We start from the raw sequence: 25,923 nt of genomic DNA on the forward strand, positions 1-25,923 counted from the left end.
CGCGTCCGCGCCTCAGCTCCAGGACCAGCTGTGTGACAGCGGGCAAGCCTCTTAACCTCTCTGTGCCCGAGTGTCCTCAGCTGTCAAGTGGTACCAACGCCTTGGCGCGCGTACCTACTCCGCCTCGGGCAGGCCTGTGCTCGGCTGACGGTTAAGGACAGGAGTGAGCATTATAATCTGGGTGGAAATAATAGGATTTGGGACTCTGCAGCTCTTACTCACCTCTTCCGCTTCTCCAAGGCGAAGGAGGCTTTCCAGGAGATGAGCATGTGAATTCTCAGCTTTTCACCAAAATAGCCTCCCGGGCCCCTGGTTTCCAGCAGACAAGCTCTTTGTTACGCAGCTGCTGGTGGGAGGGGGGCGGGCTGCTCATTTCCTGAATGAACAGCTGCGCGTTGAGGATGATCCTAACGGCGCTTCACGCCGCGGCCCCACGCTCACGTTCACGCCTCGCTGGCTGCCGGGACGCGGGGGCTCCAGCTCTCCCGCCCCAGACCCGGCCTCGGCCTCAGCACTGGCCTCGTGGGGCCCGCCTCTCCCGCCCCTCCGACCAAGTCTCCCCTTCGCACAGCATCTTTTCTTAGATTCTGGCCAGGCGAGCTCCTTCTGGTCACTGGGGGGAGGGGGTGCAGCATAAATGTCACCACCTCCAGGAAGCCCTCCCTGACCACCAGTCTCAAGGGCCAGGCCCCTCTACTGCTGCATGGCCTTCCCAGCCTGTGGCCCTGTGGGTGCTGACTGCGTCCCTTTCCTTGTCCATCTGTTTCCTGGGTGTTTTTTTTTTTTTTTAAGATTTATGGTTTGTTTATTTCTCTCCCCTTCCCTACCGCACCCCCCCACCCCCAGTTGTCTGCTGTCTGTGTCCATTCGCTTTGTGTTCTGCGTCTGCTTGCATTATCCTGTGGCACCGGGAATCTGTGTCTCTTTTTTTGTTGCGTCTTCTTGCTGCATCAGCTCTCCGTGTGTGCGGTGCCACTCCTGGATGGGCTGTTTCTTTCACACGGGGTGTCTCTCCTTATGGGTGCACTCCTTGCGCGTGGGGGTCCCCTATGCGGGGGACACCCCTGCGTGGCACAGCACTCTTTGTGCGTGGCAGCACTGTTCCTGGGCCAGCTCCACACAGGTCAGGAGGCCTGGGGATCGAACCCTGGCCTCTCCGTATGGTAGGCGGACGCTCTGCCAGTTGAGCCACGTCCGCCTCCCTGTGTGGCTCTTTGAGTCTGCCCTGGGCTCTGGAGCTCGCCTGCCCTGGTCACTGCTGTCCCTAGAGGCCAGCCGGGGTTGGCACACCCGAGATGCTCCACAAAACACAGTCTGTGGATGAGTGCACCTGCGGTCAAGGTCTCTATTTTAGCCCGACCGCCCACCGCCTCCCAGGTGGGTGAGAAGAGGCCCTGCGGGCTGTGCACGAGCGACTTGATTGCCCCCCACCTTCCCAAATGCTCACTTGCCCCTTCGGGGTGGGGGCACCCTACAAGCCAATGACTCCACGAAGCAGACTCTCCCGCGCCTTCGCCTGGTGCCACGCGTGTGCCAGGCGTGGAGACGACGCGCCCGGAGCCTCGCCCTCAAGGCCTTCTCCCCGGAGGGCACCGCCCGGCCGAGGCAGGGAGGCTGGCGCGGCGCCTCTGCGGGACCGGCGGAGGTCGGGGGACTGGGTGGCAGGGCTCGTGGGGCGGGGCGGGACAGGTGAAGCTGAGAGGACGGGCACTTTTTTCTGTCCCTGTGGAGGCGTCACCAAACCCCACTGGCCGGCCATAGTTCTCCCTGAGCCAGAAGCTCCACAGGCCTCATCATTTTTAAAGAACACCTTATTCAAACTGGGTTAAGCAAAAAAAAAAAAAAAAGGGAGTTGTTTGGCTCTCGTGACTGAGAAGGGGTCAGGCAGGGCTGGCTCTGGGTGTTGGATGAGGTCACCTTCTCACAGCCCCGCTCTCTGGCCTGGCTTCAGCCGCAGGCCGCCTGTCCCCGGCGTGGGCGCGGCCACCAGCAGCTCGAGGCGGCCGTGCTACCGACTGGGGGGTCCTGGGGGGTACCGACGCCCCGCCAAGGGCTGGGACTGGTTCGGAGGGGTCGGGCCTGGGCAGGGGACCTTGGGGAGAGGGGATTCCCCGCAGAAGGGACAGTGGATGGCAGGCGGGGAGGAGCGCGGGGGGCCTGCAGTGCCCAGCCCTGCCACGCAAGGACAGGCTGGCGTGGGGGACACCGAGGGCCCCACGCCCACGCCCCGGATCTGCCCCTCAGGCCAAACCTGCCAAGCTGAGGGACTCAGCCCCCCACGTCTCCCACGCAGGTAAGCCTCACAGAGCAGCTCTAAGAAGCCGGTGAGGTAATACCTGTGGGGGCAATTTGCAAATTGTTATCTTTGGAAGAGAGGAAGGTGGTGAAAGAAGAGGAAAAGGTAAGGGGGGCCCCTCTGGGCAGGGTCCTCAGACTGGGTGTGCAGTAGAATCACTACTCTGGGTCTCAGGCAATAACAGGTGAGATTTACCACCAGGGCCTTGTAGAATCAGAAACCTACACGGTCTGAGCTGGACTCCTCTGGGAGGTTCTAGAAGGGCAGGGGTATGTCATCAGGTCAACGGCCCTGGGTTCAAATCCCCCTCTAACCAGCTGAATGCATACAGATAAGTCTCTCCTCTTATCTGAGCCTCTGTTTCCTTACCTGTAAAATGTGGAGGATGATAAATTATGGGATGGCTGTGACATTTAAATCAGGGCAAAACAACTTGCAGGTGCTTACTTAGCCATTTTTATTCTTTCTATTTTCTTGGTTGCTTCCCTTTTAACTCCCACATCCCTTTTTGTTTTGTTTTTTTTAATTTTATTTTTAAAACTCCAATGTTTTATTAACTATTCATGTATATTGATACCGTTAAACCTAATAAAAATATCACCAGTTTCTTTATAATCCATGTACAAATGCTCACTTGTATTTTGTATGTTAATAATGAAGAAGAAAAGTGCAAACAGTCACAGCTACTCAAAAGTATGTATAAGGATTCAAGACAGACTTTGTTTCTTGGCTTATTGCATGTTTAGGTACTACATAAAAAATGAAGATGTAATTTTCAGAAAGGTGAATGTGACCAAAATTCCCTTACTTTTAACCTTTGTTTTATTAAGACTACTTTTTTTTTAAAAGATTTATCTTTATTTTATTTATCCCCCCCCCCTTGTGACTTGCTTGCTGTCTTCTCTCTGGGTCCATTTGCTGTGTGTTCTTCTGTGTCGGCTTGTTTCCCTTTGTTGTGTCATCTTGCTGTGCCAGCTCTTTGTGGGTGCAGGTTGACAGCTCTCCACTGGCACGGGCCAGCCTGCCTTCACGAGGAGGCCCCGGGATGCGAACCCAGGGCCTCCCATATGGTAGACGGGAGCCCAATCGACTGAGCCACAGCCACTTCCTAGACTACTTTTGGAAGTGCCCACTCGCCTCAGTAATCCAAAGAAGAAATGTGGGAGACTTTCTTCTTTGTGAGCCGAGGCACAGGAGAAGGGAAGGGACAGGAAGAAGGAGGAACCCTTGAACTTCCCCCAGCCGTCTGAAATAGGTGCTCTGCTGCCTACGCTGGTCCTGGAGGACCAGAGAGGTTAAGAGACTTGTCCAAGGTCACACAGCTCAGAAGTGCTGGAGCTGAGAGTCATGAAGACCTGGGACTTGTCTGAGATGGGCCCCCGGGGGTTTTTCCCGGGAGGGGTCAGCTGTACAGCTGGGGACCTGGCCTTCAGTCCATGAGAGCCTCCCAGGGTTTTAACTCCATTAGGGTCTGCTTCAATTCGGATTCTAGAACTACCTCAAGGGCCTACTGTGCACCAGACAAAGAAGGACATCAGGGTCCCTGCCCAGCTCACTCCCTCAGGAGGCTCTCAGAGCACAGGATCAGAGCTGCCTGAGCTCCTGGGTCCAGCCTGGTCGTGTGAGCCTCCCCGGGAGCCGGCCCTCTGGGCACCCCCCCCCCCCAGGGCTCCTCCCGGCGCCTCCACGCTCCCACCCCCCTACCCCTGCTCTCTAAGGGCCAGGAATGCAGCGCGGTGCCTGAGCTGCCGCCTCCCCCCGCATTCCTTAGCACCGCCTGCCCCGACCAGGCCGCGCCACTGACCCCGCCGCCCGGCCATAAAAGCCACTTTCCAAAAGAGGACGCTTCGGGGCCGCGCGGGAGACGCAGCTCCCTCCCTCCCCGGCCGTGCCCGACTCGGGTGGGGGGGGGGGGCGGCGTCGGGGCCCCAGGGCCGGGTGTCCCTTTAAGCCGGGAGTACACATTCCCATCCCCGCGTCCCTCCCGCCCGCCCGGCCTGACGTCAGGAGGGAGGCGTGTGCGAGTGAGTGAGGGGCCCGCGCCGCACGCTCACACACACTCACTCACGCACGCCGGGCGCGCAGCCCGCAGCCCCGTCCCCTGCCCGCAGCCCCGGCGCCCGGAGCCCCCAGGCGGGCGGCAGCAGGCGGCAGGCCCCGCGCGGCCAGGGAGAGGTAAGGGGGGGGGCAGCCCCGCCAGGAGGCGGGGAGGGGGGCGCCAACCGGGGGCTGGCCGAGCACGCCCCCCCCCAGGTAAGGGGCGGTGGGCGGCGGGCAGCCCCGCCCCAGGAGGCAGCCCGGGCAGAGGAGGGGGGCGTGGGGAGGTGGAGGGGGGTCGCCAACCCGGGTCTGGCCCAGCACGCCCCCCCCCCCCCCCCGCGCCCCGCAGTCCCGGTCCCCAACCTCCCAGGGAAGCTGAGCGTGCCCCCCCCCCCCATGTCCGTGTGTCCGTGGACTTGTGTCTGGCTCCAGAGGCAGAGCACAGCAGACCCTGCCGCCGCGTCGCATCGGGGCAGCGGGGACAGGGGACGTGACAGCGCTCGCGGCCGCGGAGTGCAGCGGGGGGCAGATGGCTCTGGTCCCCTGGAATTCGGGAGGGACGGCCGGGGACTGGCAGGCCTTGGCCCTGGAGCAGCTGTCTCCTCCCAACTATTTTGTCCCCAAGGTGAGGGGGCTAATGGTGTCCGTGGGCCCGGGAAGGTGACTCCACGGCACGGGCCCGCCTGGAGCCGCCCGCGGCCAGGGCCGCGCTTCTCTCCCGCCGCGCTGGTCGCGCTCTGACCCCCACCCTTGCCGGGGCTCGGCCCCCAGAGGGCAGGAGGGCTAGGAGGGTTGGGGGGGGGGGGAATGCTGGGCCACCCTGCTGTGGGGTGCTGGGGTCCCGGGGCAGCCCTAGCTGCCGCCAAGCCCCCGAGTGACCTGACCCAGGTACCAGGCGCGCAGGCGGGGCTCGGGGCGCCCCTGGCACCCGGAAGGGAGACAGCAGGTTCCTGCCAAGCTGCCAGCCTGCAGGCTCTGCCGGGGAAGAGGGGAGGGACGCGGGCGAGAACAACAATAAATACAGTGGGAACTGCTGCTCGGCTGAGCGGGGGAGGGGCGCGGGGGGCGGGGGGCGGCCTGGCACCCTGCGCGCCTGGCCGGCACCCAGGAGGGGCCTCGGCCTGGGCAGGGGCCGCCTCCAGCACCCCTGCGGGGCAGGAGCGCTGGTTCCCCAAAGCGGATTCCCGCCCAGACGCCCCCGGGCCCCCCCCCCCCGCCCCCCATTCTCTGTGCTTCCGCCCCCCGCCTCGCCCCGCCCTCCCCCTACCTCCCTGAAGCCTTTTCCGAAACCGTCTCTTTTTCACATCTGCCCGCCCCGCCCCCAAGGGACAGGTGGGCGCAGGCACCGGCTGCTCGGGGCCTGGGCCAGGCGGAGGACAGGCTGGGGACCGCAAGGGCCCGGAGAGGGGCGGCCGGACGGCGTTCATGGATACCCGCCGGCTGGGGAGGGGGGCGTGCAGGGGGCGCCCGCAGGCCGGCGGTGGCTAGGGGACGGACACACTGCCAGCCCCGTCTGGAGGCGTGGCACCCAGCAGAGGGCGCCCGGGGCCCGGCTGAGCTGGTCACATCTGGCCCGTGGCAGGGGACCTGGGGCAGCTCGGACCTCAGTCCATGCACAGCAGCAAAACGGGGTTCGAGAAGCCATCGGGGGCTCTTCCCCAGCCCCAGGCAGCGAGGGGTGGTCACCACTGAGGGGGTGCGCCCCATGGGCCCTCGGGTTCCGTGTTCAGGTTCAGCCGCTCCCCTCCCTAGGGCGCGGGGAATGGAGCAGTGACTTGCCCAGGGTCACAGAGCCAGCCGGAGGTCGAACTGGGACCGGAGCGCCCCTGCCCGCCCGGGCCTCAATCTCAGCCGCCCAGGGGCAGCCTGTGACCAGGCGGAGGGTGACAGGGTCTCTTAAGGAAAGAGGCTGCGCTTGGCCGGCCCCCTCCTCCCCAGCCCGCGCCAGGCTTAATTAGGTCACCTCCAGCTGCAGGAGCGCCGCGGGCGCCGAGGTATTTTAAGGAGCGTCTGGGGGCCGCGCGGGGGAGGGGCCGGCCGGTGCCAGTCCTGGGGGCGGGGCCGTGCCCTCGCCCTCCCGGGGCCGGGCAAGCCCTTCCACCGTCACCCCGTGTCCCCGTCGTCCTCCCTATTTTAAGCAAGCATCCTTATTCCTCCCATAATGGGGGGCCAGGGCCGGGGACATTTTTACTTAGCAGAGTTGGCGAGTGACTCACCCAAGGTCACGGTCTGAGTCAGCGCAAACCCAGAAATAGAACCCCGAGCCCTGACTCCCCAGTTCTCCATGGCCTTGCTCCTCCTTCCCCAGGGGGGCAGGAGCTTTGGGGAGTCGCTGGTCCCCACCTCCTGCCAGAGGACCCCGAGTCCCTGCCTCCCCAGACAGCCCCAGGGCGCGGCAGCTCTGGGCGCCCGCCCTGCACCTGCCTCGCTGTGTGACCTTGGGCAGTCTCTTGCCCTCTCTGAGCCTCAGTGCACTCTTGGGAAGAATGGGGAGAATGGAGGTAATTTCAGCAGGGCTGTCGGGAGGCCTTATCGAAACGGCCCCCCGGTCTGGCACTCAGGATCATTTCAGATTGTGTGTGTCTGAAGACCTCAGAGGAGCGCGGGCCTGGCAGAGCCCTCGTGAGTCATCCATCTGGAGCAGGGACAGCGTGTGTCACCAAGGGGCAGGGGCTTGCCCCCGGTCATCCTGCCCCCATCACACGGCTTGTGCTTTCCATGTCCCAGCAGGGAGGGCTCCCCATGGCCAAGGCAGGTCCTGGGCGGCCACTGCCAGCCCGGTTCTTCTGGCAGGGAGGGCGGCGGATGGAAGCAGAGCCCCTGCCCCGAGGCGTGGCCCCTGCTGATGGGGCTGAGTCACCGAGCCGCACAGGCCGTGACGTGGGACGCCGTGACAGTCGTTTTCCCTCCCCTGGCCCTTCCCCTGCAGGATCCTGGACTCAGCTGGGCTTGGCCTTCAGGCGGGGAAATGAACTTGGCCCGGGGTGGAGGGGACTCAGAGCCAAAGCCTGGGCAGGACGACGCCCATTCGGGGCGGGCCACTGGTGCGCTCTCGGCTCCTCCCGCCACCCGAGGACAAGGTGCCACCACCACTGGCCCCATTTGGCAGATGGGGAAACTGAGGCTCAGAAGGGAGGGACACAGCCAGAGTGCAGTGGAGCCAGGATTCAAACCCAGGCCACCTGAGTCCTGAGCCGCCCCCACCATCCACTTCTGAAGGGATTTGCTTTGAGGGTGCGGTGGAAGGCTGCAGTTGCCCCTCAAAGGCAAATCCCTCGGGCCTTGGGCTGAGTTGAAACTGCTTTCTACAAACATGTGTGTTTCTCTGCTCTTGGACACGTTTATTTTCCCCTTTAGTTTCTCAGGGAAAGTTCTTTCGGGGAAATTTTAGCCTTTTCTTGGCTGAACCAGAAACAGAATTTATATTCTGGGAAGAGCACAGGTTTTGCCACCAGACAAGTGTGGGCCCTGCCTCTTACCTGCTGTGTGACTGTCGGCAAGTCATTTAAGCTCTCTGAGTCTTGGTACCCTCGCCACTGTAATTTTAACCTCTCAGAACAGCTGGAAGGTTGGAAAATGGAAAAGAGTAAAGACTGCATGGAGAGTGGGATTCAGGTAACAAAGGAGGAAAAAAGGCCCCTTCTGCTTCTCCCCACCCCTTGTCCAGACTTGCCCCTTTCCGGCCCCTTCACCTGGTCCTGTCACCCTGGTCTCCCGGGCTGCTGGGTGTCATTCAGCTCCTCCAAGTCCCAGGCCCTGCCAGGGTCCAGAGAAGGAAAGGCCCTGTTCAAGGTCACACAGCAAGCCAGTGGCACAGGGGGTCAGAACCCAGGACTCCTGACTTCCCTCTCCAGGGCTCCAGGATCAGATTGTCCTGGGTTCAAATCCCAGCCCAGATGCCGGCTGCTGTGTGGCCTTGAGTATGTGACTTAGCTTCTCTCTGAGCCTCAGTTTTCTTGTCTGCGAAATGGGGATAATAATGATTCTGGCCTTAAAGAGCTGATGGAAGAATTAAATAAAACAAGCAGCCGTGGAGCTGGGCGGGCTGGGGCAGGGGCCCAGTCGGAGAGGCCCTGGGGGAGCAGGTGACCCACAGGCTTGGGCCGGCTTGGGGAGCCTCTTCTCCCCACTTCCCCTCCCCCCACGCCCCCTCAGCAGCCCTGACTGGAGGGGCAACTGCGGCCTTTCACTGCACCCCCAAGGCAGCCTGCAGGAGGGATTCCAGTCCCGCCCATCTCCCAGCCGAGGAAGCAGGCTGGGGTGGGCGAGGATGGGGGCCGCCCCGTGGCTGTCGTCCCCCAGGGAGGCCCCGCAGCGGGCCCCAGGCGGCGAGGGCTGGCCAGGGTGGGCCGCCCTCAACCCCGACCCCCGATGACGCCCCACTTGCCAAGAGGCAGGGAGCCCAGCCGCGGCCACCCGCCTGGGGTCAGGAGGCCTTCCCCCCCCCCCCCCCCCCGCGGGCCCCAGCTCAGCTGCTGCTCCCTGGAGACCGGGCCCCCACCTCCCAGCACCGGCTGTCACCGCCAAGCACCACAGCAGGCCTGGGAAAGCGCGGCAGAGGGAGGCCAGGACGGCCTGCTGCCTGGAGGGGAGGCGGAGCGGGCACGGGCGCTGGCAGCCGCCTCCTGCCCCCCACCTCCTGCCCCCCACCTGGCCCCCCTCGCCCCGGGGGTGGGGCGGGGCGCTCCAGGGGTCTGCTTTCCTGCTGTGTCGTCCTGGGGAACGTCGCTGGGTTTTTGGTAACAGCTTTATTGAGACATAATCCACGCACCGCACGCCTGAGAGCATATAATCCAGTCGTTTTTAGTATATTCACAGTGGTGCAAACAGCCCGTCAGTTTCAGAACACGTTCATCAGCCCAGAAAGAAGCCGCGACCCCGGGGCTGCCACTCCCGTCCCCTTCCCCCAGCCCTGGCAACCAGGGACCCACGTCGTCTTGGTGCGCTGAGCCCCAGGGCTCCAGGGCCCCAGAGCGGCGTCTCGTGGGGCTCCTGGCTTCCCAGTCCCTGGGCGTGAGTGGGGGTATATGTTCTTTTCTTCAGTAGAGGAAAATATAGGGTGCCTTTTCTCAAGGTTGATCAGGCACTGAGCTGCTGACACAGGAATTTCTCATTAGCACTGATGATAGCAAGCTCTCGGGTCCCTGTTGGAGGGCAGGTGCTGGGCACACTAAAGCATCAGCGCCTCCACCGCCCTGCAGAGTGCACGCCTCGCTTTAAAAAAAAAAGATTCATTTATTTATTTCTCCGCCTCCTCCATTGTTTACACTTACTGTCTGTGTGCTCGTTTTGCGCTGGTCTTCTTTTAGGCACTGGGATCCAACCCGGGATCTTCCATGTGGGAGGGAGGTGCTTAATTGCTCGAGCCACCTCTGGTCCCTGCTTGTTGTGTCTCTCATTGTCTCTTTGTTGCATCAGCTCGTTGTTTCCCTTGCTGTGCCAGCCTGTCACATCAGCTCACTGTCTTGCTCGTCTTCTTTAGGAGCCACTGGGAACCAAACCTGGAACCTTCCATGTGGTAGGCGGCTGCCCAGATGCTTCAGCCACATCCGCTTCCCCCATCCTCACTTTAGAGACGAGGAGACAGGGGCTAAGGAGAAAGAGCCCACCTTTCCATGCGCTGCTTGTATTCGAAGCTCGTAGGAAGCCACCGAAGCCTCACGATAACCTGTGGGATAAGAACCACCACTCTTCCGATTTTACAGGGCAGGAAACTGAAGCGAGGGTTAAGCGTGACTAAGGCCACACGGCCGACAGGGAGAGGCACTGGCCTTCAAGCCCGGGCCACCTGGCTCCGGAGTCCCCTCTCCTACCTGCCGCGCTGGCGCTGAGGTCACTAAGGTGACAAAGCTGAGATTCGAACCCAAGTCTGTTGGGGCTGAAACAGACCCCCGTGACCAACCCTATTCCAGACCATCCTCGGGCCACCCCCCCTGGCCGCGGTCGCAGGCCTTCCTCCAAGCAGGAAGGTCTGAGGGGCCAGCCCCTCGTGTGCCGGGGCGCGGCTGCCCGGGCCGCCCTCCCGCACTGACCCGCCCGCCCCTCTTCCCCGCAGACGGAGCCCGCGGCCCGAGAGGCTGCCGAGCGGGGCCAGGCCGGGCCCTGCCCGCGAGGACGCCCGAGCCCTGCGCCCCGGAGCCCGCCTGGCTCTCCCGCCGGCCCCGCCATGACTTCGGAGCCCACGTCGCCCCCCGTCGTGCCCCCGCTGCACTCCCCCAAGTCCCCCGTCTGGCCCACCTTTCCCTTCCACCGAGAGGGCAGCAGGGTCTGGGAGCGGGGCGGGGTCTCGGCCCGGGACCTGCCCAGCCCCCTGCCCACCAAGCGGACCCGGACGTATTCTGCGTGAGTACCTGCCGCTCGGCCGGACGAGCTCCAGCCCCAGGCCCCCGACCCCGCGCCCCCAACCCTGGGAACTGGGACGGGGGCCCCTTCCGGAGACTCTTAAGAGTTCACTCAGCCATTCCACCCAGATTTCCCGAGCTCCCGGTGAGCCAGGGCTGGGGAGGCCCGGCACGGGAGCCGTCTGCGGTCAGGGGGTTTGTCTGTCTGCCACGCGGCGGCGTCAGGGGTGGGGCCCAGCCGGGGGACCAGGGAAGAGGAGGCCTGTTTGGGTTTGGAAGATGGACGAGATGGAGGAAGCCGGGCGTTCCAGGCAGATGGAAGAGAAGGGGCAAAAGCTGAGGCAAGGTGCTGGCCTCTGGGGAGGAAGGGCAGGCTGGAGGGAGACCAGCCCTGGGGGTGTACAGCAGCTTGGCTGAAGGAAGTTTATGGATGACAAGTGCCGATTGTCCCGTGTCTGACCCAAGGCCAGGCACAGAGCAGACGGTTAGTAAATGAAGCACCAATGAATGAGGGAGTAGGATGTGGCTGCTTTGTGCGGTAGTGAGCTCCCCATTTCAGGAGGTATTCAAGTCTAGGCTGGACTGACTTCAGAGTCCATATTAGCCTGAGCCTTGGATGGGGAGGGTGCTGGGTAGAGAGAGGGCACTGGCTGGAAGTGGGGAGACCTACTTGCTGTGTGACCTTGGGAGCCAGTTCCTTCTCTGGACCCCAATCTCCTGGTCTGTCGAATGGGGTGATGTGAGGACTGAGGGAGCAGTTAACTGTTTGCAGTTTCTGGCCTGGGGCTCAGGAAAGCTGGGGGGGGGGGCGTGTCTGGGGAGGGAGTACCCAGGCCACAACGCGGACCCTCCTGTGCCCTCCCCAGGACAGCCCGCGCCTCGGCTGGCCCCGTGTTCAAGGGCGTGTGTAAGCAGTTCTCCCGCTCCCAGGGCCACGGCTTCATCACGCCCGAGAACGGCGCCGAGGACATCTTCGTGCACGTGTCTGAGTGAGCGCCCCTCCCCCAGCTCTCGCCCTTGGCCGGACCCCTGCTGCGGCGCCCCCAGCCCCCGCCCAGCGGAGCGTCAACCGTGGCCTCTGCCCTTGTTCCATCATGGGGGGCGCCTGGGCCCTGTTCCAGCATTGGGGGGGAGCCTAAGGATCTGTTCCAGCATGGTGGGGGGCTGTGAGGGCCGGGCCAGCCAGGAGGGGCCTGCAGGCAGGGAGGCTGGGGGGGGGCACCTGGGCCCCCACCCCTAATGCCAGAGTTGACACGGAATGTCACAGCTCCTCTGAGCCTCAGGACCTGGCTGCGCCCTTTCCCATCTCGAGTCCCCCACGACGGTGGGGTAGCTACTGCTCCTGATCCCCATTTACAGACTCGACCGCGGAGCCGCCCCCCTGCCAGCCCACAGGCGGTGTCTGGGGCTGGGGGCTGCTGTGGGACTGACCCCCCTCTCCCACCCACCAGCATCGAGGGGGAGTACGTCCCCGTGGAAGGCGACGAGGTGACCTACAAGATGTGCCCCATCCCGCCCAAGAACCAGAAGTTCCAGGCCGTGGAGGTGGTGCTAACCCAGCTGGCCCCCCACACCCCCCACGAGACGTGGTCGGGCCAGGTCGTGGGCTCCTAGGCGGGGCGGGGAGCCACGCAGGGCCGGCGGCCCCCCGGGGCGGCCTCGTGTGCACGTCTGTCTGTCTGTGCTTGTGGCCTTGAGCGTGTGCCTCCACCCGCCCTCCGAGACCCGTGACCGTGGTGGGAGCTGCCGGGAGCTGGCTGGACGGGGAGGCCCCCGGGCCGTCTTCCCCGCTTGTCCTGCTGCCCCTGCACCCGGCTCCCACACACAAGCCCCCCGTCCCCCCGTCCCCCCGTCCGCGTCAGGCTTGAAGCTGGGGTTCAGGCAGGCCCAGTGGGACCCCTGTCCGTAAAGCCTGCGCCCGTTGCCTCTGCCCCAGGCTCCAGCGTGCCCGAGCGCCCACCTCCACTTGGCACTTGGGGCCTCCCTCCTCTGTCAGCGGGAGGGGGTAAGACATGGAGGCAGACAGGCCCCTCCTCGATGCCGGGCCCCAGCCTTCCCCCGGGGGGTGGAAGGGGTCTGGGGGTTCGTTTTGCCGGCCACAGTCTCTCCTCAGCCTGGCAGTGGCTCTGTGGACCCTAAATCGAGGCCGTGTTTCCTCGCTGGGTCAGGCTCAGCCATGCTGTGCCCCCATCCTCTGAGATGAGGGTCTGCGGAGGGTGGGGGCACGACCCCCAGCTTGGATCGAGCCACCCCCTTTGCCCCGACTCACCACCCCTGATGCTTGTCCCTGACCCGGCCATACTGGCTGCTGGGGACGCAGCGACAGCCAGACCCGGGTGTAGACAGGCCGTTTGCTCGTCCCTCAGGCGGGGTGGTGAGGACGGCCCTCAGCCTCCGAGGGCCCCCTGCCGGCCCCCTGCCGGCCCCCTGCCCGTGGCCGCAGAGGTGAGGGGCTGAGGTGCGCTTGCCCCTGCGGCCCCCTCTCCTCGAGTCCCTCTGGGCCAAGACGCGTGTGTTTCTGGTCACTTGCTCTCGGGCCAGTTCCCACCCCATCCTCCCCCAGCCCCCAGGGAGGGCCGGCCAGGGACCCTGACCCTTAGGAGACCAGGTCTGAGTAAAACTAGGGGGCTCAAATGCCCCCCATGAGGGGACCAGTGACTGGGAGGACCCCCAGCCCTGTCGGTGCCCCAAGACCCAGGGCTAGGGGGCAGCTGGGGTAGTTATGTGCCACCCACCCCCACCCACAGACAGAGACTGGGGGCCTCGAGATGTGCTGGCCAGCCCCCCCCAGGACTGGGAAGGGCCCAGGCTGCCACCCACTCTGAGCTGGGGCTCCTCTGGGCCGGGCCCGCAGGTATCTCCTGAGGTACCCCTCAGCCGCCTGGACGGGAGGTCACTGGTATGTGCTGTCGCCTGGAGCCCCCCAGGCTGCCCTCCTTGGTAGGTCCCCCTCTTTAGACACCAGCCAGCAGCAGACGGGATGTGGCGGCATCAAGCCCCAGGGCTGCCTGGGCGGCCGAGGGGCAGCAGCGCCCCCCCCAGCCCCCTCCCTGCCGCCCCACAGCGCGCAGTCAGGAGTCCTCCCAAGATGCCCCCAGCCGCCCGGACGTGCCAAGCCTCCCCGACACTGGCAATAAACCCTCAACTGTGACTCACGCTGGCCCGAGATGCCCGTCTGTCCGGGCCCCTGGGGGAGGGGCGGGGGAGGACAGATCCACCCAGCGCCCTTGGAGCCTCCCGGGCGTCCCAGTGACCCGGGGCTGGCCCTGCCCTCCACACCTGTCTCCTCACCTGCCAAGTGGCAGCTGCGACGGCACTTGTGACCGGTCACCCCTTCAGATGACCAGAGGCCAGATCCTGTTCTGGGAACTTTAATGTCTGCGGCAGAAGGTTCTCTACAATGGGCGCCCTGCCGGCGGCGGGCCAGGCAGGCTCTAGCTCGTACCGACACTCACGCCTGCCCTCCTCCCGGCACAGACAGACAGATAGACACCTGTTCTGTTCAGAAGTGCAAGCAGCAGCAGCAGCCGGCGCCGGTGGGGCCGGTCCCGCTGTCCATGCAGACCCTGTCCCGTCTGGTGGGGCCGCGGCAGGCCCATGTCCGAGGCAGGTGCCCGGCCCCCACCCAGCCCTGGGCCCGGGTCCTTCTTTAGGCCTGGGCTGGGCTCTCCGGGTGGCCGGGGTTGGGGGGGCAGGGGCGAGCCCGGGTCACGCCTCGTGGGCTGTCTCTGGAAAGAAGATCTCGCGGCACCGTTGCACCGTGTCACGCGGGGAGACCACGGTGTGCCCGACGGTCCGGGGGTCGGCGTAGATCTCAAAGTCATTCCCCCCCTGCATGGGGAAGGGCAGAGAAGGCGCATGGAGGCACGGCGGCCACCCTGCCTGCCTCCCCAGGCCTGGCCCCGACGGGCCACGCCACAGGCCCCAGCCTCCCGGCCTGAGGGGGCTGCCGGGCACCGGCCGGTCTCCTGTCATCCCAGGTCTGGCTTGGCCTCGGCCACGGCAGGTGGGGGGCCGGGGGGGTGCCGCACTCACAGGGCTGGTCTCGTTCCCGAAAAAGTGGATGGTGTCGAAGCTGTCCTGGTCCAGGCTGTCGAGGCAGCAGCGCTTGTCCCAGCCCTCAGGGAAGACGTCGAAGCTGATCATGCCTCCTGCGGGACAGGGGGGCGTGGGCAGGGGCGGCTCGCGGGACAAGCTCGGGAAGCCCCGTCTTCCTTCCACCATTCCCTCGGCAACCCCGACGCCAGGCACGGGGGTGGCCGCAGGGCCCTCGTCCACCTGGAAGTCACCATCCAGCCAGGCCGCCGGTGGGAAACAAACAAGACCACCTCGAAGCACCCAAGCGCCACAAGGGGAAAGCTGGGACCCGCAGGTGGGGTCCTGGGCTTTATCTGGAGGGCTCTGAGCCATGGTAGGACTAAGACAGTCGCTTTTTCCGGAAAGACCCCTCTGGCTGCTGGGGAGTGAACTAAAGGGGGTGACTGAAGGACCCCTGCCACGTCGGGTAAGGTGGAGGCAGGGGCACGGCACCCCCAGCGGTCACGTTCCAGGAGCAGCGTGGACGCAGGTGACTCGGGTTTCTGCCCCGAGCAAATGGGTGGGCAGCGGGGCATTTTCCAGGGTGGAGAGGACAGCGGCAGGTGACAGATTGAGTCCCTGCCTGCTTGGGGCTCCCAGCCGCCCGCTATGTCCCGCGGGGTGGGAGGGTTGCAGCCTGGCCTTGGGAGGGCACCCACGGCAGGCTTATGGGACCCTTTGCGGAGTGGCCGTACCTCGGGAGAATCGCAGCCCTTTGCCAGCAAACTCTGTCTTCAAGGCTTCCACGAACTTCTCCCGGATCTTCTCCTTCTGCGGGAGGGGAAAGGGGAGGTTGAGGCAGAGGCCATGCTGGGTGCCAGGCCCGCGGTCAGCCATCCTTCCGGGCAGATAGTGTGACCCCACTTCCTAGACGAGGAGAGTGAGGGGCCGCCCAAGCGTCACTGTCAGGCCGCCACCACGGCAGGGCCAGGGTCTCGACCCATGACGCCGGGCCCCTTGAGCTCAGCGCCAGATCCCTGCCTACGGGGTGGGGGGTGTTCCCAAGGAGGCCACAGACACATGAGGGGCAAGGTCAAGGGGCCCGGGGCCACCTGAGTGCCAGGTCAGTGGCCACCGCAGGGCGGGGCTCAGGCCTGGCAGCTCTGCCTGCCTGGATCAACACAGGCAACGGGGCGCGGGCCCCAGAGGGCACTCGCAGAGCTAAGGGCAGCAGAAGCCCCGTGGACAGGGCAGCGGGTGCTCAGAGAGGCCGCACTCACCCTGCAGCGACCATGCACCCAACGACCGTGCACCGCGTGACCACGTACCCATCGACTGGGCACCAACTCGCCTCTGCTGAGCATCTCCTGTGTGCAGTGCTGGGCGGGCCTTGGGGACTGAGTGGCGCCCAGGGCCCCAGCCCTAGAGCAGGACTTGGAATTTCTACAAACGTGGGGGAAGGGGACGTTCACTCACTAGCCCGAGGCTCCCTCTCGGCCTGGCTGGGGCCACAGAGGGGACCAGCCACTGGCCGGCTCTGGAAGGACTGCTGGCCAGGCTCTGAGGCTGTACCGTAATAGGGGCCCACTGGGCCCCGGAGCAGCGTGGCCGAAGCAGCAGGTGGAGTTCAAGGACGGCTGGCCCGGGAGGCCAGACTAGGCCAGACTAGGGGGGCTGGTGCGTCCTGGGTGCCCGGGAGCCGCTGAGGATTTCAGGGCAGGCAAGCGGAATGCCTGACTGCCTTTTAGCTGCAGTTGGACAGGACTGGGCTGGAGAGAGACAGGCAGGCACTGGGCAGATCATTTGCAGCTTGAAGAGGCCAGAGAGGAGATGCCCTGGGCTAAGAGAGGAAGCCATTCAGATGATGAATTTAACTGTTCAACTGCTGTCTGATACAGATGAACGAAAGCTTAATTCTGACAGCTGAAAGAAAAGAAATAAATAAAAAAAAAAAAGAGAGGAAGCCAGGCCTGGCTGCTGTGCTTCCGGCTGTGTGACTGTGGGCAAGTCACCTGACCTCTCTGAGAATGCTTCCTGGACAAAGGGATGGACATAATGACCCTGCTGGCTTCCCTTCTAGAGGGGCCTGAGATGAGGGACACGAGCCCCTTGTCAGCCTTGGCCTTGCTTTCCCAGCGTGGGCTGACCCCTGGGAGGCCAGAGTCCCTCCCAAAGTCCTAAGAATGCCCCAAGCTCTGCATAAATGTTTCCACTTGGCCCAGGACAAATGTACCTCCCCTCCCAGAGAACCAGGCTGGCCACTGGACAAGCCCAAGTGACAAATCCAGCCTCAGCAGGGCCCAGCACTATGGCCTCGAGCTGGTCACGTGCCCTCTGGCCTAAGTGTCCTCGTCCCTCCCCTGGGGCTCTGACAGGTTGAAGGCTCTGCGCCAGCAAATCAGGATGCTTGCTCCCCTCTGTAATAGCAGAAGGCGGTACCCAAAAGCCGAGAGGACAAGCAGACGCACTGGAGGCTGTGGGAAGACACTGTACGTGCCAAGCCCACGCGCCCAGTCCTCTCGTGACAGCCCGATCAGGTGGGAACTGACTCCTACTGTCCCCAACTTACAGATGAGAGAAGCGAGTCCCGCTTGAGTGAAGCCACTTGCCCTGCTCACGGTGTGTGGGGGGAGGAGGCGCTCTGCCAAGGAGAGAACAGTCTCCGAGCCTGTGGGCGCTGCCTACCCCAAGCCGCAGGACACAGGGTGGGTGGGGGCTGGTGAGGTGGGAGGCATTGCATCTCATCTCACCTGCCTCAGGGAGGCAGCAGAGGGCAGCCGGCGGAAACCCAAGTCCAAACCTGGGCTCTGCAGCCAACGCCCTATGTGGCCTCTCTGAGCCTCAGTTTCCCCATCTGTAAAATGGCCTATTTCAGTCAAACATTTTGTGGGCACTGAGCCCTTACAATGTGCCAGGCACTATGTGGGGTGGAGGGTGGTCCAGCAGTGAACAAACCACAGAAACTCCTGCCCTTACAGAGGTCACGTTTTTCGGGGCTGGGGAGGGAGGGTCGACGGTATGTAAGGTTTAAAAAATGACAGATGACGTAGCATATTAGAGGGTGATGCTGGCCGCTTGGAAAGCAAGTGAAGCTGGAAGGATCCAGAGAGAAGGCTGAGTAGCAAGTGCAGGGGGGGCGTGTGCAATTTTAAATAGAATGCTCCAGGAAGATGTCACTGAGATGGCGGCATCTGAGCACAGACCGGAAGGAGGTGACGGAGAGAGCCAGGTCTGAGCGGAGCGGGTCCTGGGCAGCCAGGGAATGCTGCCATCTCTAGAATCAGAAAGGAGGCTGTGGCTGGAGCAGCGAGAGCAACGGGGGAGAGCGGCAGGGCAGGGCAGAGAGAGAGACGGCCGGTCCAGCGTGAAAAGCCCTGGACGGACAGACTCGCCCCATCCTCTGAAGGGAGGGAGTGGACCGTGGGGGAGACCAGCAAAAGGCAAATCAAGGTTCAGCAGGAGCAGTGCGTCCAGAGGCGTGAGGGACCCCAGTGTGCTCCAGGAACAGAAGGGGAGCTGGAAGGACACAGAGAGAAGGCGGAGGGGTAGGCGGAGCCACAGGGCTCGGGGCACCACGGGAGGGGCTAGCACCCGGCCCAGCGGGCAATGGGGAGCCATGGGAGGGGAGTGGGTGCGGGCGGATGTATTTTAAAAGGCTCTCGGGGCAGTGAGGGAGTGTAGCCTGGCAGGGCAGGAGGGGAACACAGGGAGGGCACTGTGGGCAGCCCAGGGGGAGAAGGTTGCGTGGAGTGGGGTCTCAGTTCTCCAAATGAACAGATTTAAGAGCGACCCTGAAGGCTGGACGAGGAGGAGTCGCTGTTGGGCTGGAGGTGGGTGGGAAGGTGGAAATGCAGCCCTCGGTGCTGCTGGGGAAAACGGGTGGCTGGGGGTGCCAGTCACCAAGAGGGGTACCAGGCAAGGCCTGGCACACGGCAGTGGCCCCCGAGAGTGCTGGTAGCACCAGAATCTGCCCCTCATCCACTCCACTGGGCTCGGGGAGGCCCAGGGCCTGGGGGCACCTTGTCTAACTCGCAGAACTCGATGCGCTCCTCCAGGGTGCAGCTCCGGCCAATGGGTGAGATGTTCAGCATGCCATTCCGGAACTCGATGAAGGTTCCACTGGGGGGGGGCAGGGGCAGGGAGGGAGCCAGAGAGGACAAGAGGGGCCCTGGATTCAGACCCAGCCCCGCCTCAGACCACAGCCTCCCTGGACTTTAACGGGGACAGGAACCCACCTGCCAAGAGGTCGGGGGCCCGGCCCCCTCCAGCTCCCACCTGAGGGGCCTGTCCTCCCTCCGGCGCTGGGATTCTGAGGGGAGGGGCTACACCCGGGGTGGGGGTGGGGGGCTCACCGCTTCTTGGGCAGCCTGAGCAGGGCCATGTAGCTGAGGCAGAAGTTGATCAAGTCCTGCAGCAGCTCCTCGCCCAGGTGGCTCTGGATGGTCTGGACAAGGAACACGGGCCTCAAGTGCGGCCGGGGCTGCCGGGCCCCTGGGGTCAGCCGGGGCACCCACGGACGTTCCGCCACTGTGGAGAAGCTGTGTCCCCGGCTAGGGCCCTGGGCTCTTGTGGGGAGCACTGACCTGCTTGGAGAGCAGCCGTCCATGCTTATACTGCACCGTCCCGTTCTCGGCAAACACGTAATCAAACTTCTCGATGACTGCAGGGCCGAGGGGGAGGGAAAGGGCCTAAGTCGGGCTCTGACTGGGAGCCGGGGCCCGGGGAGGACAGACGGGGCCCACGCCCCTGCATCTGGCCTTCGAAGCCCAGGAGCTCCATCCAGAAGCAGCTTCCCCGCAGGCCAGCCCTGGGCCCCTGCCCTTTCGTCTGCCCGGCCCTGGCTTCCCCAGCTGCCAAGAACCCCCTTCCTCTTCTGGAAGCCTCGGGTCTCCCGAGCGCGGGCTTCCTTCCCTGTCCCGTACCCCCACAGGCCCTGCTCACACTGAGCGCTCAGGGCTGGTGCGGGGAAGGTGCAGTTTCCAGCTCCGGCTGCTGGAGGAGCGTCTGGAGCTGGGGCAGGGGATGCAGGGACACGGTTAGGAGGTTGTGGTAGGGTCCTGGCGGGGAGGGGCGGGGTCACCTGGACAAGGGTGGGAGGGTGGCCATGGAGACATGGGTGGAGAGCTGAATGTTCTGGACTTGCCAGGGAGGGAATAAGGGGAGGTAGGGAAAAGGGGGAAACCAAGGAAGTTTCTGGTGTGAGGAACTGGAGGCTCAAGCCGCGACAGCTGAGCAGAGGGGTCAGGGGGTGACTTCAGAGTCCTCCTCTCTCGAGTGGGAGAACAGCGCCCCCCCCCAAAGCATGGTTGTGGGGACTGAATAAAAGGAAGTCAACACATGGGCACTTTTCAATACAGGGGGGCTGCAGCAGTTTGATATAATTGATGAATTCCAAAGAGAAATATTGGATTAGGTCTGTAAACTGATCTATCCGTGGGCAAGACTGGGTTATCAGTAGGGCGTGGAGTCCCCACCCAGTCCCCACCCCTTGGTGGGTGGAGACTCACAGATAAAAGGCGTGGGGAAGGAGGAGTTGGAACTTTTGAGTTGGAGCTTTTGACCCGGTTTCTTATATTGGAGTTTGACGCTGAAGACTTAAGCTGGAGCCCCGGCAAGTAAGCTCCCAGAGGAAAGAGAAGCCAGCCTCGGGAAGAAAAGAACCTTGAACCCAGAGAAAAGCAAACCCCAGGAACATAGGAAGCCAGGAAGCCTGAGCCCTCGCAGATGTCGGCAGCCATCTTGCTCCAAATAGACTTTGGTGAGGGAAGGAACTTATGCTTTATGGCCTGGTATCTGTAAGCTCCTACCCCAAGTAAATACCCTTTATAACGCCCAGCAGATTTCTGATATTTTGCATCAGCACCCCTCTGGCTAACTAGTACCCCTCTGGCTGACTAGTACCCCTCTGGCTGACTAGCACCCCTCTGGCTGACTAGTACCCCTCTGGCTGACTAGCACCCCTCTGGCTGACTAGCACCCCTCTGGCTGACTAGCACCCCTCTGGCTGACTAGCACCCCTCTGGCTGACTAGTACCCCTCTGGCTGACTCTGGCAAACTGGGCCCTACTGATTACGCCCAGTTTGAAGACAGAAAATCAAGACCCAGCGGGGATGAGAAGGAGGGCCTGAGACCATACAGTGCCGCAGGGCAGGATTTTGCTGCTTTGCTCCCTGCGGTTTCTCCAGAGCCTGGCACACAGGAAGTGCTCGCTCACCGTCTGCCCCTGGAAGCAGGGCTGGGTCTTTGGCGCCGGGACCTCGGCACTGCGCACCGCCCCCACCCGATGTGGACCCGGCTCCTACCTTCATCCCCTTCGCCCAGCTGCTCGGCAATCTTGGAGTAGTCGGAGCCGCCCACCACGCCAATCTGCACCCTGCCCCGCAGCTTCTGCAGGAAGGCGGCCACCTCAGGGTCGATTTTCTGGAGGGCGGGGCACAGGATTCCACCAGTCAGCACAGCTAGGACCTGACCTTGGGGCTTAGAATCCAGGGGGCCCATGCTCCCCCGCAAAGCCAGGCACTTCAGAGGTAAGAGCCTGGACCTCGGACTTAAAAGTCAAACTCAGGTGCCTCACCAGCAGGGAGTCCCTGAGCAAATGGTCTTTCTGTGCCTCAGTTTCCTCATCTACTAATGGGCAGGATCAGTCACTGTTAGTATTAAAGGAGATGGTGCCTCCGAAAATACTCGGAAAGGAACAAGCAATTAACCAGTAAGTAATAGGTGAAAAGATGCCCCACCAGGGAGATGGAAACGAATGGGCTGTAACCCATTTTTCCATCCATTCAGATATGCAAAAACTAAAAAAGAGCTGACAATATCTAGAATGGATGCTGATGGAGAGGAAACGGGGGCTCTTGAGAGTGTAAATTGGAACAGCCATGTTGGAGAGTAATTTGGCAAGATCTACCAAAACTGCAAATGCACCTGCCCCATCGCCAAGTTCTGCCCCTCGCCCAGTGCGTGGTCTCAGGGGTGTGTTTATAATGGCGAAAAAGCTGCAAACCACTTAAATGCTTGTCCGTCGGAGAAGAACACATTCCTACCCTGAAATGCCAGGCTGTGCCCCAGAGAAGAAGGCAGGTCTGTCCTTATCCCTGGGAAAGTCCCAAGACAAGCTGTCAATTGTCCAAAGCAAGGGGCAGGAAGGCACACGGGGGTATGACACCACTTACGGAAAAAAGCAATACTTCCTATCTCTTCTGGACACAGAGACCAAGCCAAAGGTCAGGACGGAAGACCTGACACCTAGGGCTGGGGTGGGGGCCAGGCCTGGGGCTGTGGCAGGGTCAGAGGGCACTCTGGCCTCTTCTGTTTTCATTCTTTATGAGGATGTGTCCATGAATAGTGTATAGTTAAATATTAACTTTTAAGAAGTGCCGCGCGCCTGGCCTGGCGGAGGACCACAAGTTGGCCTCAATCAGGCTGCTGTGTTAGTGGAGCAAAGGGTCAGAGGGAGGGGTGGGGACCGTGCCAGGCCCTGTGGCCCTCTCTCCACCTCTGCCACCCTCCTCCTCAGTTCCTGGGGGCTGCAGGTGGGCGGGGAGGATTCTTTCTTTGCCCCTCCCCGGGCCCAAACAAGGGCCACCTCCCAGTGGGGTCTGGGCCAGACTCAGGGTCTAAGAGCCAAGACCCGGGCCCCTGGCTGTGGGAGTTCCCACCTTCCTTTGGTCGTGGTGGTCCCGTGAGGGGTGGGATACCCACAGGGCAGGCAGGAAGGAGGCCTGCTGGTGCAGCTGCTGATGGTGGGAATGGGATCCAAAGGGAGGCCAACTGGGTGTGACACAGAGGTTGGAGGGTCAACAGGACCAGGCCCTTTAGGAGGAAAACTACGCCCTAAACCACCCTCCCAGAGCCTCAGAGGTCCCACTGTAACCAGACGAGGCCTGGGCCTTTCACCTGGGCTGGGCATGGCCCACAGATTCATCAGAGAAGATGCAGAAGCCCTTCGCCCCTCCTACCAGGACCGGGTGCTGGGGCGGAGGGGGGGGGGGGGGGGCTCGAGAAACGAGGGCCTGCCAGGCTAGGGGCGGGATGGCGCCGGGACCCCCTCCACCCCGCCGGCGGGCGTACGCCAAGCTCGGCCTGCAACGCCGGGTGCGGGTGCCGGCTTCGGGCTGCTGCCGCCCGGGTCTGAAGGGTGCGGGAGCCCGGGCTGGGGAGGCCAGATCTCGGCGAGTGGAAGCTTCCCGGGGTCCCGCTCGCTACCTCCTCTTTCCAGAGCCGGAACGTGGGCGCGGACACACAGGGGGTTGTGGCGTGGGGGTCCCGGGACCCCGTATTACCCCCGGCGGTCGGCCCCGGGATGTCGGAGGTCACGGCGCTGCGGGCCCCCACGTAGAGCCTCGGGGTGTCCGCGTGACGCTGCCGGCGAGAGCTTCCGAGTGTCGGGGTCCTACCTGGCGAGCGGGAGTGAGGGTCCCGTCTACGTCAAACAGGCAGAGGACGCGCTCCTTCCTGCGCACGCCGGCCATGGCAGCAGCCCCGCGTGCCCGGGACAGCCGCGGGAACCAGCCGCCGGAGCCCGGCTGGAGGAGGCCAGACGGGGCGGGGCCTATGCGGGCCGGGGCGGGGCCGGCAGAGCCAGGCGAGGGGCGGGGCGGGGCGGGGCCTGAGTTGCCTCGGAAGGAAGCTTCTGATTGGTCCTGGCGGAGGAGGGCGTGGCTGGGGCGGAGCCAGCAGGCTTGGAGCGGTGGCTTGGAATCAGAAGGCGGGACCTGAGCCTGAACCGGCGGGAAGTCGGGACCTGAACCCGGAAGGGAGGGGCGGGGCCACGTTGGACTCTGTCTAGAGGATTCTGTTTTTCTTGTTTTGGTGGATTCTGATTGTCCGAGGCGGAGAAGGGGCGGGGCCTTGAACCTGCAGTGCCCGGCTGGGAGAGGGCGGGACTCTGAGAGCCCGGCCGCCTCCCACTCTCCCGACTTTCGCCAAACGCTCCATTAACCTTTCCTTGCTAAGCTCTTAACACTGCATATTTTTTTCCCTGTGTTTTAATAAACCCTCCAGGGGATTCTTTTGGTTTTGTAAATTACATGAATTGTAAGGTAAAATCATGCGTAAAATGCAGAATTTCCTTATACTGCCCTATTATTATTTTTCCATATATTCACATTTTATTTTTCCACATGGGTCAAGGAAGCCCAGGGTTTAAACCGCAGACTTCCCATGTGGTAGGCAGACACCCTATCCATTGGGCCAAGTCCACTTCCCATATTGAATTTGTCAATGTTACAGAGTTTCTGCACTGCCAAAGCCATGCCTGATAATTCAAAGAAAGAATTGGTACAATGGACAGCCTCCTCTACCAGTCACACAGTATATTAAAACTTGAGGGAAAGATTGAAAGCTTTCCCTCTAAGATCTGGAACAGGACAAAGATGCCCACTGTCGCCATATTCATGCAATATTGTACTAGAGGTTCCAGCTAGGGCAATGAGACAAGAAAAAAAAATTACAGGCATTCAAATAAGAAAAGAGGAAGTAAAACTATGACTGTTTGCAGATGACATGATCCTGTACTTAGAAAATTCTGAAGTATCCAAGATACTTCAGCAAAGTGGTAGGATATAAGATCAACACGCAAAAAATCACTAGGTCAGTACACTAGTTCTGAACAATCTGAGGCGGAAATCAGGGAAAATTCCATTTACAATAGCAATGAAAAGACTCAAATACCTAGGAATTAATTTAACCAAAGAAGTACAGGACCTAAATGCAGAAAACTACAAAACAATGCTAAAAGAAATTTTAAAAGACCTAAACAAATAGAAAGACATTCTGTGTTCATGGATTGGAAGAATAAGTATTGTGAAGATGTCAATTGTAACCAAACTGATTTATAGATTCAATGCAATACCAATCAAAATCCCAACAGCTTACTTTACAGATATAGAAAAAGCAATTACCAAATTTTTTGGGAAGGGAAAGTGCGCCTGAATAGCCTAAAGTATTCTAAAAAAGAAGATTGACATGGGAGGAATTTCACTGCCTGACCTTGAAACATATTACAAAGCTACAGTGGTCAAAACAGCATGGTACTGGCATAAAGACAGACACATCCATCAGTGGAATAGACTTGAGAATCCAGAAATAAACCCTCACCTATACGGTGAATTGGTTTTTGACAGACTTACTGAGTCCATGTCAACGGAACAAAACTGTCTCTTCAACAAATGGTGCTGGGAGAACTGTATATCTATAACCAAAAAATGAAAAATGACCCTTATCTCATTCTCAATATAAGAATCATCTCAAAATGGATCAAATACCTAAATATAAAAGCCAGGACCATAAAACAACTAGAAGAAAATGTCGGGAAACACCATAAACACCTTGTAGTCGGTGGTGGTTTCTTGGACTTTATACCTGAAGCATGCGCAACAAAAGAAAAAATAGATAAATGGGATTTCCTCAAAATTAAACACTTTGTTCCTCATGGGATTTTGTCAAAAGGGTGAAAAGGCAGCTGACTCAATGGGAGAAAATATTTAGTAATCACATGTCAGCTAAGAGTTTCAGATCCAGCACATATAAGGAGATGTGGCAACTCAACAATAAAAAGACAAAAGACCCAATTGAAAAATGGGCAAAAGACTTGAATAGACATTTGTCCCAAAAAAGAAATACAAATGGCAAAAAAGCACATGAAAAAATTTTCAACATCACTAATGATTAAGGAAATGCAAATCAAAACTACAATGAGGGAAACGGACTTTGGCCCAGTGGTTAGGGCGTCCGTTTACCATATGGGAGGTCCGCGGTTCAAACCCCGGGCCTCCTTGACCCGTGTGGAGCTGGCCCACGTGCAGTGCTGACGCGCGCAACGAGTGCCGTGCCACGCAAGGGTGTCCCCCGCTTAGGGGAGCCCCACGCGCAAGGAGTGCGCCCGTGAGGAAAAGCCGCCCAGCGTGAAAAGAGCAGCCTGCTGAGGAATGGCGCCGCCCACACTTCTCGTGCCGCTGACGACAGCAGAAGCGGACAAAGAAACAAGACGCAGCAAATAGACACCAAGAACAGACAACCAGGGGAGGGGGGGAAATTAAATAAACAAATAAATCTTTGAAAAAAAAAAAAACTACAATGAGGGAAGTGGACTTGGCCCAGTTTTAGGGCGTCCGTCTACCATATGGGAGGTCCGCAATTCAAACCCCAGGCCTCCCTGATCCGTGTGGAGCTGGCCCATGCGCAGTGCTGATGCACGCAAGGAGTGCCGTGCCACGCAGGGGTGTCCC

The 25,923-nt window shown here is 61.5% G+C and overlaps 2 protein-coding genes and 1 non-coding gene across 3 annotated transcripts; 2 read left to right on the forward strand and 1 right to left on the reverse strand.

The window, feature by feature from the left end:
• The first annotated feature begins 4,332 nt into the window (after window positions 1–4,332).
• Window positions 4,333–13,832, forward strand: CSDC2 (cold shock domain containing C2). The gene is made up of 4 exons (XM_058309197.2): window positions 4,333–4,471; window positions 10,392–10,678; window positions 11,544–11,666; window positions 12,129–13,832. The coding sequence occupies exons 2-4, from the start codon at window positions 10,503–10,505 to the stop codon at window positions 12,289–12,291; spliced, it is 462 nt and encodes a 153-aa protein (XP_058165180.1). The 5' UTR covers window positions 4,333–4,471; window positions 10,392–10,502; the 3' UTR covers window positions 12,292–13,832.
• Window positions 13,833–14,032: 200 nt separating this feature from the next.
• PMM1 (phosphomannomutase 1) lies at window positions 14,033–23,251 on the reverse strand. The gene is made up of 8 exons (XM_058309196.2): window positions 23,092–23,251; window positions 20,998–21,115; window positions 19,278–19,354; window positions 19,047–19,138; window positions 18,714–18,813; window positions 15,450–15,525; window positions 14,713–14,828; window positions 14,033–14,508 (listed from the first exon to the last, which is right to left on the reverse strand). Exons 1-8 carry the CDS (start codon window positions 23,164–23,166, stop codon window positions 14,386–14,388), a joined length of 777 nt encoding a protein of 258 aa, XP_058165179.1. The 5' UTR covers window positions 23,167–23,251; the 3' UTR covers window positions 14,033–14,385.
• Window positions 16,550–16,619, forward strand: LOC111762106 (small nucleolar RNA SNORD5). Its single transcript, XR_002795310.1, has one exon. It is a non-coding gene; the product is annotated as a small nucleolar RNA SNORD5 (small nucleolar RNA).
• Window positions 23,252–25,923: the final 2,672 nt, after the last annotated feature.

Source organism: Dasypus novemcinctus, chromosome 12 (assembly GCF_030445035.2).
Source record: "Dasypus novemcinctus isolate mDasNov1 chromosome 12, mDasNov1.1.hap2, whole genome shotgun sequence".
Lineage (NCBI taxonomy): Eukaryota > Metazoa > Chordata > Mammalia > Cingulata > Dasypodidae > Dasypus > Dasypus novemcinctus.

Excerpts from the sequence above, each read along its gene's own strand:
- CSDC2 (XM_058309197.2), top strand. The coding sequence starts at position 10,503 with ATGACTTCGGAGCCCACGTCGCCCCCCGTCGTGCCCCCGCTGCACTCC. Across the intron at positions 10,679-11,543 it reads CGGACCCGGACGTATTCTGC|GACAGCCCGCGCCTCGGCTG; the intron begins GTGAGTACCTGC and ends TGCCCTCCCCAG. Across the intron at positions 11,667-12,128 it reads ATCTTCGTGCACGTGTCTGA|CATCGAGGGGGAGTACGTCC; the intron begins GTGAGCGCCCCT and ends CCCACCCACCAG.
- PMM1 (XM_058309196.2), bottom strand. The coding sequence starts at position 23,166 with ATGGCCGGCGTGCGCAGGAAGGAGCGCGTCCTCTGCCTGTTTGACGTA. Across the intron at positions 18,814-19,046 it reads CTCAGGCTGCCCAAGAAGCG|TGGAACCTTCATCGAGTTCC; the intron begins GTGAGCCCCCCA and ends GCCCCCCCCCAG. Across the intron at positions 14,829-15,449 it reads AGGGCTGCGATTCTCCCGAG|GAGGCATGATCAGCTTCGAC; the intron begins GTACGGCCACTC and ends CCTGTCCCGCAG.